The following is a 15,369-nucleotide window of genomic DNA, read 5'->3' as shown; positions in this document are numbered from 1 at the left end:
GGGGGACGGGGGGTGCCTTCGTTGACTATGGGGCAGCCATCCCGGTGGTGGTGCGGAATAGAAGAAGTAATGTTGGCAGGTCAGTGGGCCGTTCCAGGGGAAGGGTAGTCAGAAATTTAATAGCGGTCTCCCCTTCCGGCTGTCCTGCCAGATCTTTGACCTCGGTGCGATCTGTTGGTGTACTGATCACCCCGTTGCCCAGCGGAATCCCTTATTGAGCTCACGGACTTGATTGCGGAACTCGCGTTGGAGTCTCCCAGACTTTTGGTGCTGGGGAACCTCAATGTTCATTTCGGGACCAATCTGTCTGGGGCAGCTCAGGAGTTCATAGCGGCCATGACAACTATGGGCCTATCCCAAGTGGTCTCTGGACCGATGCATATTGCAGGTCACATGCTTGATTTGGTATTTTACTCTGATCAGGGAGGTGTTCCATGGGTGGGGACTCCTGTGATTTCCCCATTGTCATGGACGGACCACCATCTGGTTAAGGTTGGACTTACAACCACTTCCCACCTCTGCAGGGGCGAAGGGCCCATTAGAATGGTCCGCCCGAAGAGGTTATTGGATCCATTAAGATTCCAAGAAGGCTTGGAGGGGTTTAATGTTGGCTTTGCTGGTGATCCTGTTGATGCCCTGGTTGAGAATTGGAACAACTTGCTCACCAGGGCAGTAGACACAATTGCTCCCAAGAGTCCCCTCCAACCCACTTCAAAATTGGCCCCTTGGTATACAGAAGATCTACGGGGGCTGAAACAGCAAGGTGGAGTGCAAGTGGAGGAAGACTCAACTCGAATCTGACAGATTGCGACATAGAGCACATCTAAAGATCTATGCTCAGGCAATACGTGCAGCAAAGAGGCGGTTCTTTTTTGCCCGTATTGCCTCTGCGAATTCACGGCCAGCGGAGTAGTTCAGGGTTGTGAGGGGATTAGTATCTGCCCCCCCTCCCTTGAACCAGAATTTGGAGTCATCAGTTACCTGCTGTGATGTGTTTAAAGAGTTTTTCACAGATAAAATCTCTCGGATTCGGGCCGACCTAGATGGAGACTCCACAATTAATTTGATGTCTGAGCTGGAGGTGCCCAACGACTCCTTTTATGTGATTCGACTGGATCGGTTTCAGTTTGTGACTCCTGAGGATGTGGACAAGCTGCTTGGATCGGTGAGGCCTATCACTTGTTCTCTTGACCCTTGTCCAACATGGCTTGTTCGATCTTGCAGGGAGGTTGTTGTAAACAGCCTGGTGGATATCATAAATGCTTTTCTGAGAGAGGGCAGGATGCCTCCTTGTCTTAAGGAGGCAATCATTAGACCTCTTCTAAAGAAGCCTGCATTAGATCCCTCAGAGTTGAGCAATTATAGGCCTGTTTCCAACCTCCCATGGCTGGGCAAGGTAATTGAGAGGGTGGTGGCCTCTCAGCTCCAGGCGTTCTTGGAGGAAAGTGATTATCTAGACCCATTTCAAACTGGTTTTCGGGTGGGGTATGTGGTGGGGACTGCCTTGGTCAGCTTGATGGATGATCTCCAACTGGCAATTGACATAGGAAGTGTGACTCTGTTGGTCCTTTTGGATCTCTCGGCAGCTTTTAATACTATCGACCATAGTATCCTGGAATGTTTTAATACTATCGACCATAGTATCCTGGAATACTATCGACCATAGTATCCTGGAATACTATCGACCATAGTATCCTGGGTGTTGGGGGTGGGAGGCACTGTTTTACAGTGGTTCTGCTCCTACCTCTCGGACAGATTCCAGATGATGTCAATTGGAGATTGTTGCTCTTCAAAATCTGAGCTTAAGTATGGTGTCCCTCAAGGCTCCGTACTTTCTCCAGTGCTTTTTAACATCTACATGAAACCGCTGGGAGAGATCATCAGGGGATTTGGAGCTGGGTGTTACCAGTATGCTGATGACACCCAGATCTACTTCTCCATGTCAACTTCTTCAGGAGCTGGCATATCCTCCCTAAATGCCTGTCTGGAAGCAGTAATGGGGTGGATGAGGGAGAATAAACTGAAGCTGAATCCAGATAAGACAGAGGAACTTATTGTGCGGGGTCGGAACTCTAGAGACAATTTTGATCTGCCTGTTCTAGATGGGGTCACACTTCCCCAAAAGGCACAGGTTCGCAGTCTGGGAGTACTTCTGGATCCACATCTCTCCCTGGTTTCTCAGGTTGAGGCAGTGACCAGGGTTGCTTTCTATCAGCTCCGGCTGATATGCCAGCTGCGCCCGTTTCTTGAGATCAATGACCTCAAAACTGTGGTACATCTGCTGGTAACCTCCAGACTTGACTTTTGTAATGCGCTCTACGTGGGACTGCCTTTGTATGTAGTCTGGAAACTTCAGATGGTTCAGAACGCGGCAGCCAAGTTGGTCTCTGGGTCATCTCAGAGAGACCATGTTACTCCTTTACTGATGGAGTTACACTGGCTGCCAATAGGTTTCCGGACAAAATACAAAGTGCTAGTTATATCTTACAAAGCCCTAAACGGCTTAGGCCCTGGGTACCTAAGAGAGAGTCTTCTTCATTATGAGCCCCACCGCCCATTGAGGTCATCTGAGGAGGTCCGTCTCCAGTTACCTCCAACTCGTTTGGTGGTTACACAGAGACGGGCCTTCTCGGTTGCTGCCCCGAGATTGTGGAATGCGCTCCCTGCTGAGATACGATCCTCCCCATCTCTGGCAATTTTCAAAAAACACCTTAAAACCCTTCTTTTCACCCAAGCTTTCTCAGCTTCCTAATTGTGGGGTTTTAAATTTCTGGTTTATTTTAAAATTCAAAACCCAATTTCAGGGTTTTTAATCACTGTAATTGTTTTATTGTTGTTTTAAAATGTTTTTAAATTGTTAATTGTTATATTTGTTTTAGCTCTTTACTGTTTTAGTGGTGTGTTTTAATTGTAAACTGCCCTGAGCCATTTTGGAAGGGCGGCATACAAATCAAATAAATATATAAATAAATAAAATATGGAGGGAATACTAGGGTGGGTATGCATTATACTCAATTACATACAGACAGCATTAAAGAAACCTGCCATTACTTGGGGAAGATCTCCTTACAGTACACTATTACCTTCCTGCACAGGTGGCAGGTAATTCCTGGGTTTGGTGAAAACAACAATGTTTGTCCCCACACATAAGATACTTTCAGGTGATGTCCAAATATCAACTTGCTCCAATAGTGATTGCCAGTCACTGGGAATTTAGCTCCTTGTCATGCTCCCACAAGGTGCAGCATGTGATGATGTCAAGGTGCACAGTCAACCTGAAGGCACACTAGTGTAATTCACACATTCATACTTGGGTTAGGAGAAGCCACCTACCCTGCATTGAGATCTGTTCATGCTCCTATTTGCCAGTTGTCTGTCAGATGAAACTAAGGTCAGAGGTGCTTTCCGTGCTCATAGGCTAAGCAGCAGCTGGGTAAGAGGGCTCCTTCCTACCCAGCTGCTGAATGAAGTAAGAGGAAAAGTTCTACCATGGATGGTGCCTCCAACCTTGGTTTGTTAATAGGTGTATGGTTTTGAGACCACTATCAGAATCCTTGACATGGTTATACAGCAGGCAGTCCTCCCAAGAAAGTCACAACTGCAGTCTTAAAAGTCCAAACAAAAGTATAATTTATTGAATACAATGTAGAGGCATGGATATGGTGGAATACACAGGTATTCCCATTTTACACAGAACATGCAAACTGTACATATGTCTGGGCTTTTGAACTTAACCTCTACTGTATTGGCTACCTTAGTGTAAATGCAATACAGAGGCAGGTGTTGAGAATGGAGGGTACAAGGGAGACGGAAAGAGAGAGAGAGAGACCCGAGTGGGATTGGGTAAGGAGGGAAAACAGAACAATTCCAGCGATCCAGAGAAGGAGTGGAGGAGAGAAAGAGACTCAAAGAAACTCGAGTGAAGACAACAGACAGAGCGAATCTGGAGATTCTGGGAAGGAGCAGAGGAAAGAGAACCAAACAAGTTTGGGTGAAGAGATTATATTGGGATGATCCAGAGGATCAGCAAGAGGAAAAGAGAGAGAGAGAAACCCGAATAAGTATGGGTAGAAAAACAAAAGTCAGAGCAGGAGAACCTGCTTTGTTCTATGGAGAGAGGGCTGCAGTTCAGTTTCCCAGCAATTGAGCAAACTTTGGGATGGGATTATACAGATAAAGGGAGGTTACTGAGAACCAGGAAGTGGGAATTAACATGGAGGCAGTCTTTATGGAGGGGCCACTGACAGGATGGAAGACTGTACCGATGCTAAGGGGGACTAAGCAACTGGGGGCCATGAATGGGGATTGTGTGGCTAGGGTCAGCTATACTGAAAAGGACACCTCATGGATATCCTTGGCCAGGAAAAATGGTCTAAAATTCATTCAGACTTAGGTGGTAAAAGCCTGAGCATGGTCTGCCATGGATTGCTTTCTCATGAGAGAATGTTCTACACACTGCCTGTCAGATGGAATTCATAGAGAGCTCCTTCCTGAACAGAAAGGCTTCAAGCTCTCCTGGGTTCTTTGGCTAGCAGTGGAACAAACTCTCATGAGTCTGCAATTTTTGGGCTAATCTTCAGATAGGGGTCATTTAGGGGGCTCTCTCTCTAACTGAAGGAGAGATGTTGACTGCCCTCCCCTCTTTATCTGGTAAAATATAAATCTTAAAAAACCTTCTAGCCTAGCTAGCTGATACTACAAACATACAGGAGAGAGAAACTGGGGGTGAAAAATATAAAACTCCCAGGAACGCAGGCAGGATGGGGCCCTCCCTGTATTTAATTGTACAATGTGAGTGGAAGGGAAGCCAAGTTCCCACCAGAAAAAAAATGGGATGTAGTGATGGCAGAGCAGAGGGCCTAAGAGCCTTCCAAATGGATCCCAAAGACTGCACAAATTGGGGACTTTTGCCAGCCACTTCATCAGTGTCACTTCAAGATTAATGGGAATGGTCCTCAGTGGAAAACAATAAAACAATGGCAATAAAACAATGGGGTCTCAAAAAAGTGAGACGGGAAGATGGAATTGCCTTGGAAGTACTGTGTTAGTTTTAGGGATTTTGTCCTGTTGACTCTAGAGCTTACCAGGATATGGCTGAATAGTTTTGACACCTAGGTGAGAATGCAGGTAAGTGCTGGAAAGAAGACAGGACTAGGGCTGCCTGGCTTGGGGGTCTCAAGAATGCCTTGGAGTATCCATATGAGAAATTTATTTATTTTTAAATTTGTATACTGCCTTTCATTAAAACAATCTCTTTTCTGGGTTTCAGGATGCTCTGTGTGGACTCCCATGAAGTGTGGAATGCTACAGCTGTCATGAGCCTGCTGAACTGAATTAGCTGATTATGAATTTATGACACAGTAGCCAGTTGAAAATGCGTCTCTAATTTCAGCTTTAATGATAAGCAACAGGTTTAAGCAAACAGTCTCACCGAAAACACAGAAGCAAATAGTCAAGGCACAAAAGTCCCATCAATAGCCAATAAACCAGGCCTTCTAGCAGAATTTCAAAGGTCTAGATTCCGGAATCACAATCCACCAGACAAGTCACAAAGGCTGATTAGATGCATTGTCTCCAGCAATCTGCTCAGGGCACAAACTACAGAATGTATAGCCAACAGCCAGGTGCAATCAATCAATGCTCCACTCCTGCTAGCTGCTACAAATTGTCAGTCTCTCGCTGCCTTCTTGCTGAATACCAGCCGCTGCTTCTCAACTCCATAACCTGCCGTTGAAGCTTCTCTCGCCTACATTCTCTGGGAGACAACGGCCGCTCAACCTCTTGCTCGGACTCTGACCCTTCCCTCTGAAGACGTCTCCGCCCCGTTGGCTCCTCCCATGGCAACCACTCACCCTGCCCCCTCTCGGATGCCTCAGATCAAGGACCTGACCCTCCTCAGATGTCTCCCTGCTTCCCAGTAAGTCCACTGATCCCCACTCCTCTTCAGAGTCCTCAAGGTGGGGGCATAACAACAGCTGTGCTTCCTTAACTGACTCCCTAAGCTACTCCTGGTTACACTGATAAACACTATGTCCTTCCTGGACTCTCCCAAACCTAGGTCAGGCCAAGCTGGGCCCTTCTGTAAGGGTGCCAAAGGGGATGTACAGGAAGGCCTATTTCTGGACTCTGTAACAGGTTTTAACTAACGAGGGATCAGTGCATTGCACTGCATTTCTCCCAAATTAGGGTAGGTGGCTTCTCCTATGCTAATTGTGATTGTGTCAGCCACTCTATTGCATATGCCTGAAGCTTGTAAGATAAGGTAACAGGGTCACTTAGACTCCAGCTGCCAGTGCTTTCTTTCATATGCTCCTTGTCTGGGGTTTTGGAATATGCTCCCTGTCAAAATAAGAGGATCTCCATCTCTTATTGCTTTTAGAAAGACCCTCAAGACACAGCTATTTTCTCAGACTTTTAACTGAAATTAATTTTAAACTGATTATTGTATTTTCGCACCAAGAACCTGCAGGTTCTACAGTTTTTTGCAAATGAAAAGGGAGGGAACGGGAACTTGAAAGGGTCTGAGTTGTCTAACAAACCATTAATACAGAACTGATTGCTCATGAGTTAATTATGTCCAAACTTTCCCCTGACTAATTCCAGCATGCTGTCTGTTGCACCATGCTGGCTGCCTTCCCTTCCCTTCCAGGTGACTGGAAAGAGTCCTCCCTCTGCCTCCCTGCCTGTCCTCCTTGGGGGCTGTACCTGGTGTATTCTTTCACCTGGAACAAGTGACCTACAACCGCAACTCAGACCCTTCCCTGCTTGACTTCCAAACATAAGGTGTCTCTTTGTATTCCATTCTATTGCAGAGGCAGAGCAGGAGGATGAGTGTGGAGAAGAAAGACAAGCGAGGAGGATGGGCGGGCAGTTCTGAAGCTACAAAGTTGCCATTAGAAGTTACTGTGTGGCGCAGATTATGTTTCAGGAGGAGAGGATGCAGAGAACCCCCACTAGCCCACCCCGAAACAGCAAGCAGGGTGCGGAGAGCATCTGGGTGTGTTTTCTAATTCATTCTGAACAAGAACCACTCAAAACTGTGGATTCTAAGCAGGTGTGGGCACTTGCCATGGGCAGGTTCTTGGTGCAAAAATATGGTCCCATGAAATTGTTTTAACTGTTTATTCTGTGGAATTGTTTTGTTTTTACTCAGTTTTATATTTGTTGTTTTTAAATTGTGCACATCGACTATTGATACACATCAGGTGGTATATAAATGTGATAAATAAATAAAATAAATAAAATACTGGGATTCAAAGCTGAATTAATAACAGTTAGCCTTGTTAATTTCCCCCCATCTCTCCATCATTTTAGGGAGCCTTACCCATGAGGCTTCCCTAAAAGGACATCTAGTAATTAGCTGAGCATGCCAGACATTTTCTTTCCCTTCAGCCACAGTTTCAAGCTGCCTGTCAGAATGTGCTTATATGTGAGGCATGTCTACGCAATCACTCAAAGAATGGTCCAACTGCATTTTGTATTATATTAGTCATTTTTCAAGTACTATAGCACAATATTCTATCAGTGTATATCAGCTCGACCAAGAGCTGATCCTAGTGACGGTTTGTGCATGTGGGAGCTGCAGAACAAGCCAAGTCGAAACCTCTTTAGCCCTTCTGGAGCAGAGATGACTCCAAGGGGTTGCAAGGGGTAGCGGATCCCCCCCCCGCCATATTTCCCATTCCCCCCTCCACCAGACTGGAACTTTACAGAAAAGTGTCATACAATGTAGTCATAGTATATTATGGCCCCATAGCTTGAACTGATTATTTTAAAATGTCTCTATTGTTTAAAGAAGCCTCCTTAGCCCCATTCAGACCTTATGGAGTACAGCAGTGCTCACGGTTACAGCTCTGAAAGCAACCCATCAGAATCTGTCTGTCCTGACCCACTAGATTCCTTCAGGAATTCCTTCTGCTTCCACTCCTCCATGTTCTGTCCTCACTCCACCACCCTAGCTCCACTGCATTGAAATCACTGAAGCCGACACCAGAGGAAGAACTGGGCCCTAAAGAACGTTGAGACAGCTATGACCATAGATGCAAAATATACTTAGCTTGCCAAGTATTTATCTGTCTAAAATTGATGATATATCTGTAACAGTATAGTTCATGCCAGAATTATCTAGCCCAAATACTGGTAGGTCTAATGTGAATCATAACATGTCAGCTATATAAAATGCACACATATTCCAAAACAAAGAGCTTGAAAGGCAAAGACACTATAGCAGAGTTTCATTACCAGATCTCCTTTGGAATTGCACATGGTCTTTGATAGATGCAACAGATGTGGTCAACACAATACTTAATTCTAAGCCTTATTCTAAACCTTCCTCAAAAACGGAACTGGAGCCACAATCATTTGTTTCAGCATGAAAATAGCAAGAATGTGACTTGGCCTCATGTAAATTTCATTATTTTACTACATGCATGGAAAAAGAGAAAGGGGGATTTTCTTATATTATAACAATAATATAATTTCATAAGTTATAACATTTAGCTATATCCCAAGGACTCAAGACAGGTAACAATTTTTCTCCTGAGAACATATAAAAAAGCAAAATATTCAATGATATACTTTTTCAAACTTCATTTTAGTCTTTGTATAATACTAGTCATTTTTCAATTACCATAGCAAGATAGTCCATCAGCACATATGGCTGGACTAAACACTGATTCCAGCAAACCTTTCAGCATGTGACAGCTGTAAGAAAAACCAAGCCCATCCTGACCTATATCCATGTCAACCCTTCTGGGTTCTACCCTTTAACCCTATTGTCTGAAAGCCACCATATGTTCTTTTTAAAACAAAAGTCTTTCCTACTTCTGAAAAATGCTCAGGCTAGGAACTGGGCAGGTCTTGAATGAGTGAGAACCCTACAGCTTTGAAGCAACCACTGAAAGGCCTCTCCATTTACCCTTGAACAGGTGTACAAACAATATAGTTCTTATCTGACAGCAAAATTGTTTATATGTAACACATATAGTTGGCTGACAACTATACCATACAAGTCTTTATAGGGAACGAAGGCCAGATCTCAGCTGCTCTCTCATTAAATTGGCAGGAATATATTTGCACTTTGCCCATCATGGTAAAGGTAAAGTGTGCTGTTGAATCACTGTTGACTCCTGGCGACCACAGAGCCATGTGGTTTTCTTTGGTAGAATACAGATGGGGTTTACCATTGCCATCTCCCACGCAGTATGAGATGATACCTTTCAGCATCTTCCTATATGGAAACATACTAGCGGGGATTCTAGCATCTTCCTATCTGGGAAACATACTAGCGGGGATTCAAACTGGCAACCTCTGGCTTGATAATCAAGTCACTTCCTGTGCCATTGTATTTGAGCATTCAGACCGCCCAATTTTCCTGCTGAAGCTTTATGTAACAAAAATTAGAATCATTAGAAATTAGTGAGAAATTGTTCTTTCAATCCCAAGTTAATTGATACAAATAAGGGAACCAAGTGGATGATCCTTCCATCTGGAGATCATACAAGCCTTAGTGATGTAAGCATTGACCACTGCCCTTATTTGCAACCCACTTTTATAACCCAGCTTTGTGGAAGTGAACATTCATTGGGTCTCTTAGGACTGATTTTAAATTGGCCTTAGAGCACCTGCTGATATAAGTAAGTAGTACTAGGAATGAATTGGCCAATTCACAGGATAGAAAAATGATTTCTAATAAATATAGCAAGTTATTTGTTCTTCAACCCAACTTTGCTGCAATAAAAGACTTCTTAGCATACTTTACTCAGTTCATTTCAAAGCAGCAATTTTTTAAAAAGCCATGATGAGCCAATTCTCCTCCTCCATCAGCCTAATCATTATACATAGGAATGCTGAACAGAGTTGAGTTAATGAATCACAGGCACAGAGATGTACTCACAGCTTTCGCAGCGATTCCCAGTATAACCAGCCAGACAGGCACACCTGTAGCCACCAATTTTATCTAGGATGCAGGTTCCATCATGAAGACACGGAGATGAAGAACAAGCTGAAAACGGGATAAGAAAGACCCCTCAGTTCCTTTACCCTTTTTATCATTATCTATCCATTCATCTTAGTGAAATCTGTATGTAAGGTGAGTATTTCAGTAAATGTTTCTATTTGTCAAACTGTAACACAGATCTGTGGCACTATAAAAGTGAAAAAGTGCTATTCTTAAAATTATTTGGTTTTCCCAATATTCTGCCATTAGGGCCTTTTTCTTATTTTCAATGTGTGTTCAAATACAAGGAAATGAAAAGTGATTAGGCACAATGATCTAATCTTCTCATGGATTTCATTCCAGTATTGAAGCACCTCAACAGATACTTCTGTGACATTTATGTATATCACCCATGTTTTCTATGCCATCTGGTCTCTGAGAAACATAGCTGCTCATGTAGACAGAAATTTGGTATGTATGACACAGCGATGAACTGTCCTGCTATGATTTTAAGAAATAAAAAACAAAGCACCAGAGAAGAAACCTGGGTGAAGGCAAACTGTGTAAAGTAACTGTGAAATGTCAGTGAAGAAATGTAGGTGCACAGATATCTGAAAAGGCTCTTAATGAACATGATGCAAGGACAAACGGATCAGCAACAAAACTGTCAGGAATGAAAACACACACACACACCCCAAACCAGAACACTTATAACAGCATAGTGTATGCACAGATTAATAAAGCCACCAGGCTTTTCATTATCCTTACTCAACTGTGCAGACTCCTAAAGCCTGACCCAAAGCATGGATACTCAGATGTGAGTATTAATGCTTAGGGCTATAATCTTAGATAGATAATATCACCAATTTCCTCTTGGGCAACTGCTTAGTCTTTAATTGCTTAAAGCTGCTCTTAACAATAAACACAGGAGAACAGTCAAGTAAACTTTGTTCATCTTGTTACACTGATCTCAGCTCCTCCTCAGGGTTTTTGTACAGAGAAGGATTTCACAGTGCTTTATCTTCTTGTTAAACTTGTGCTGCCAGAATTTTCTGTCCCACAGCTTTTTCAAGCCCCTACCCTCTTTTTCTCTCCATGCAAATCACATTCTTCCCCATAAACAGTGTCAGCGGCCAGGTTAATGCCTTGCAAAAGAGAGAGTTTTAAAAGCTTTTCATTTCAGCCACACATTAGGCCAGAACAGACTCACAATAAGGCACACTATAAAGCTTCCTTATTAAACTGTAAGCCCTCTGCATCTCCCTCTGCATAGATCACTGCAGTAGCAACCACCCAGCCTCTAAATAATAATGGGGCGGAAAGAAAAGTAGATGGCAGCAGTGGAATACTAAAAGGCTCCTGCTGAGTGGAGGAAACAAGATCCATTCATCTTGCCCGTATGGAATATGTTAGTCCCATGAGTGTGGGAGGCCTTGTTGCGACATACCCCACACCAAGTTCAATTTCATGGAGCCGACTTTTGTTTCTGATAGGCCCTTTCATCAACATAGCACTATTTCTAGCAGCTCCCGTGATGGTACTGTTTGTACTTTATGTAACAACAAGAAGAGAAATCATGATGTAGCAGATCAACTAGAAAGCAAGGCTTCCCGTTGGAAGCAATGTACTCCAATGGGCCAAGAGCTGGACTTGGATCAAGGAAGCCCATGTTTAAAGGCACATCCCTATCAAGAACTTATCATCCAGTCTTGAACAAGCAATTGTTCTACAACCCCAACTGCCCTCTCTCCTTCCCTCCATCAAATAAGAATATTATTTCATAGGGTGAGCACTTTGAAGTTATGTCACTTAAGAGAGAAACATTCAAGGGGCACCCACAATATGAAAAGCGGCATGCAAGTCTGAGCTCAAGGACTCCTTGAATTCTGGGACAAAAAGTTTCAAGGCAACTCTCAGTTCATACAGACAAATGCTCATGCTGTTTTTGGCATGAGTGTTTGTCCACATGAACTGAGTTTGCTGTAGAATCCTTTGTGAAAGCATCACAGATTCTGGGGACACTCTTGGTTTATATGGTTAGACCCTTAGCTGCTCCACAATACTTAGCTGCTCCACAGCAAGCAAGCAAGAAAGCAGAAGAAAAAAGCTTGGGTCAGCCTGAGTCCTGACTTAGCTATGAGAGAGAGAGAGAGAGAGAGAGAGAGAGAGAGAGAGAGAGAGAGAATATGAATCCCCCAGAGACCTGGGGCAGGGTGTGTGTGTGTGTGTGTGTGTGTGTGTGTGTGTGTGTGGGTGGTATGGCCAGCTAATTACCTTTGTGTTGCCTCATTCTTTTAGTAATATAGCTACAGTAACACTATAGCTCCAATTCCTAAGACCAGTCCCAATACTACATCTGGTAAGTATAACAAACAGTCTTAGCGTGTGAGATGGTGAAATGCAAGAGGTACTTATATGCCTCAAAGAGTAACAAAACAATTAAGACAATGCTTGGTTTCTTCACTGAACCAGAAGTGGTATAATCTTCATATCAAAGTTGTAGAAATCAAGACTAGGCGAAAGGACTTCAAACTAGCAAGAGAAAAAACATGATGGCTCTGTAATTTCCCTTCCCCTTTCAATGCTGAACCAAGGCTTTTAATGGCATGTAAAAAAGTGAAGGAAGCATTAGATCACTTTATTATGGCTGAGAAAAGTATGCTTCTTTTTTCGTTTACCTGTAATTTCTTCAAAGATTGCATGAAACCCATCAAAGTTCTTTGAACCATCTGAATGGAAAAGAACATGCAGCGAGGGTCCGGTGCTTCGGATTGGAGGAGGTCTGTCGTTCCCACAGAAACGTTTAATTATCCTGTTATCAATACTGTCCCCATCCCGGACTTCCACGTAATCATACTGACACATATAGTCAAACTCCAGACTCAGCATAGCAAACCTTGGACAAAATAAGAAATTCAGATGTTAAACTTACATTCATCTCATAAGACTGAATTTCTAATTCTTGAATATAAAAAATCCCTCCCACTTAAGAGATATTTATGTGACAGGAAGGGAAAATTATCCCCCCACCTATCTCCACCTTCACTTTCACAAAATGGCTCTCAGACATCCAACATCTGAAAACAGTCTCCATATTTTATATAACAATCATGTATACAGCTGGTAGAAGCAGTTGCAATTTATACCAGGACTTATTTGTTTAATTAGGCAGATAGTAATTTGTTGCAGTCAATAAACCAAATAAATTTGTTTATTAAGAATGCATACCCCATTCCACCCAATAAATTTTGTTAGGCTTACCAAAACCATTTTTTGATTCCTTTGAAATTTTGAAGATGTTTCTAATGAGGAAGAACTTACACATTCATTTCAAATTATGTGTAGGGTGAAATCTAGCAATTACCTGGGGATGTGTAGTATTCCATATCTCCCACTCTACCCCACCAGCATGTTGTATTGTACATAAATGTTATGAATTTTCATAATGAATTTATTTGCCTCCATAAGGACAGTCTCACTTCTGTACTACCCTTTCTTTCTCTTCCCTTGCCTCTGAGAAGAGCCCTGCTGGATCAGGCCCAAGGCCCATCTAGTCAAGCATCCTGTTTCACACAGTGGCCCACCAGATGCCACTGGGAGGCCCACAGGCAAGAGCTGAGGGCATGCTCTCTCTCCTGCTGTTACTCCCCTGCAACTGCTGTTACTATCCCTCCTAACTTGGCAAAGAGGGACCTTTTAATGTGGTGATTCTCTTTATTTAGTGGGGGAGAGTAACTGGCCCTATCCACCCCAGCACAGTACCTCCAATGACTGTTGCTAGTGTCTATCTTATATTTCTTTTAGATTGTGAGCCCTTTTGGGGACAGGGATCCATCTTATTTATTTATTTATTATTTCTCTGTGTAAACTGCCCTGAGCCATTTTTGGAACGGCAGTATAGAAATTGAATTATTATTTCTTGTTTACACAGTCAGACAGGTGTTATTGACTGGTTTGTTTTATCCAGATATAGAGTCCTTCCCAAGGACCTGGGATGCCAGAATTTTATTGTCAATGTTGTTGCTGTTGTTATAGATATTGTCGCAGAAAATAGGCTGTTCCCAGTAAAGCTGCTTTTTGTAATTGGCTGGTGGTGATTTCTGTGGCCCCTATGGTGTTGAGGTGCTCTTCAAGGTCTTTTGGAACTGCACCCATGGCGCCAATTACCACTGGGATTATTTGGGTCTTTTTCTGCCACAGCCTTTCAATTTCAATTTATAGATCTTTGTATTTGGTTATTTTTTTCTATTTCTTTTTCTTCTATTCTGCTATCCCCTGGTATTGCTATGTCGATTATTTTGACTTGTTTTTCTTTCTTCTCGACTACAGTTATATCTGGTGTATTGTGTGGCAGATGTTTGTCTGTTTATGTCGGAAGTCCCATAATATTTTTACATCTTCATTTTCTTCAACTTTTTCAATTTTATGGTCCCACCAATTTTTGGCTACAAGTAGCTTGTATTTTTTGCAGATGTTCCAGTGTATCATCCCTGCTACTTTGTAATGGCTTTGTTTGTAGTCACTCTGTGTGATCTTTTTACAACAGCTGATTAGGTGGTCCACGATTTCATCTGCTTCTTTACATAGGCAACACTTGCTCTTTGTTGTGGGTTTTTCAACTTTTGCTCTTATTGCATTTGTTCTTAGTGCCTGTTCTTGTGCAGCCAGTATTAAACCCTTTGTTTCATTCTTCAAGTTGCCATTCTTAAGCCATTGCCAGGTCTTGGTGATGTCTGATTTTCCACTTATATAGTGCAAATATTGACCATGCAGGGGCTTATTTCTCCATTTTTCTGCTCGGTTCTTGACTTGTTCTTTCTTGTAGGCCTGCTTTCTTTCATTGGTGTTGAATAGTTTTGCATTATTGACCATTTTAAATGCATCTTCTTCACTGTCCTTGATATATTCTTCAAGGCCTCTTTTCTCCTCCTCTACTGTTTGATGGACTTGCAGCATTCCTCTTCCACCTGGGCTGCGAGGGAGGTATAGCCTATAGACATCACTGCGGGGGGCAAGAGCATGATTGATGGTCATGATTTTCCTGGTCTTACGATCTAGCGTCTCTAGCTCTGCCTGGGTCCAGTCTATTATTCCTACAGTGTATCTGATAACAGGTATAGCCCGGGTGTTTATGGCTTGTATGGTGTTCCCGCCATTGAGTTTGGACTTTAGGATTTTTCTAACTCTCCTGATGTATTCACTTCCCATTTTTCTTTTAACTTCAGTGTGTGCGATGTTATCAGCCTGGAGAATGCCCAAGTATTTGTAATGCTCTTTCTCTTCCAGGTTCTTGATGTTGCTTCAATTGGGCAGTTCTATTCCTTCTGTTTTTCTTATTTTACCTCTTTCATTATTAATGCAGCACACTTGTCTAGTCCAAACTCCATTGCTATATCGCTACTGAATATACGGACAGTGTTTAGCAGTGATTC

General features: G+C 42.9%; 1 protein-coding gene and 1 long non-coding RNA gene across 9 annotated transcripts in view; one reads left to right on the top strand and one right to left on the bottom strand.

Moving 5' to 3' along the window:
- The window catches only part of LOC128338902 (uncharacterized), a 65,172-nt gene extending 57,908 nt beyond the window's left edge, over window positions 1-7,264 (top strand). For 3 of the 4 annotated variants that reach the window (XR_008312749.1, XR_008312750.1, XR_008312748.1), the window contains exons 2-3: window positions 5,270-5,917; window positions 6,813-7,264. This is a non-coding gene — a long non-coding RNA (uncharacterized LOC128338902). Of the gene's footprint in view, window positions 1-1,034; window positions 1,166-5,269; window positions 5,918-6,812 lie in introns of those variants that run through there. The other variant, XR_008312751.1, reaches the window with a different exon arrangement.
- PAMR1 (peptidase domain containing associated with muscle regeneration 1) overlaps window positions 1-15,369 on the bottom strand; it is a 130,975-nt gene that overhangs the window by 52,908 nt on the left and 62,698 nt on the right. For all 5 annotated transcript variants that reach the window (XM_053282000.1, XM_053282009.1, XM_053282019.1 and 2 more), the window contains 2 exons: window positions 12,616-12,833; window positions 9,896-10,003 (listed from right to left, as the gene is read on the bottom strand). In XM_053282000.1, coding sequence (XP_053137975.1) covers window positions 9,896-10,003; window positions 12,616-12,833 — 326 coding nt within the window. The remainder of the gene's footprint in view (window positions 1-9,895; window positions 10,004-12,615; window positions 12,834-15,369) is intronic.

The sequence above is a fragment of the Hemicordylus capensis genome, chromosome 1, assembly GCF_027244095.1.
Source record: "Hemicordylus capensis ecotype Gifberg chromosome 1, rHemCap1.1.pri, whole genome shotgun sequence".
NCBI lineage: Eukaryota > Metazoa > Chordata > Lepidosauria > Squamata > Cordylidae > Hemicordylus > Hemicordylus capensis.
Note: the sequence above shows the minus strand (reverse complement) of the source record. Positions and strands in the feature narration are given on the sequence as shown.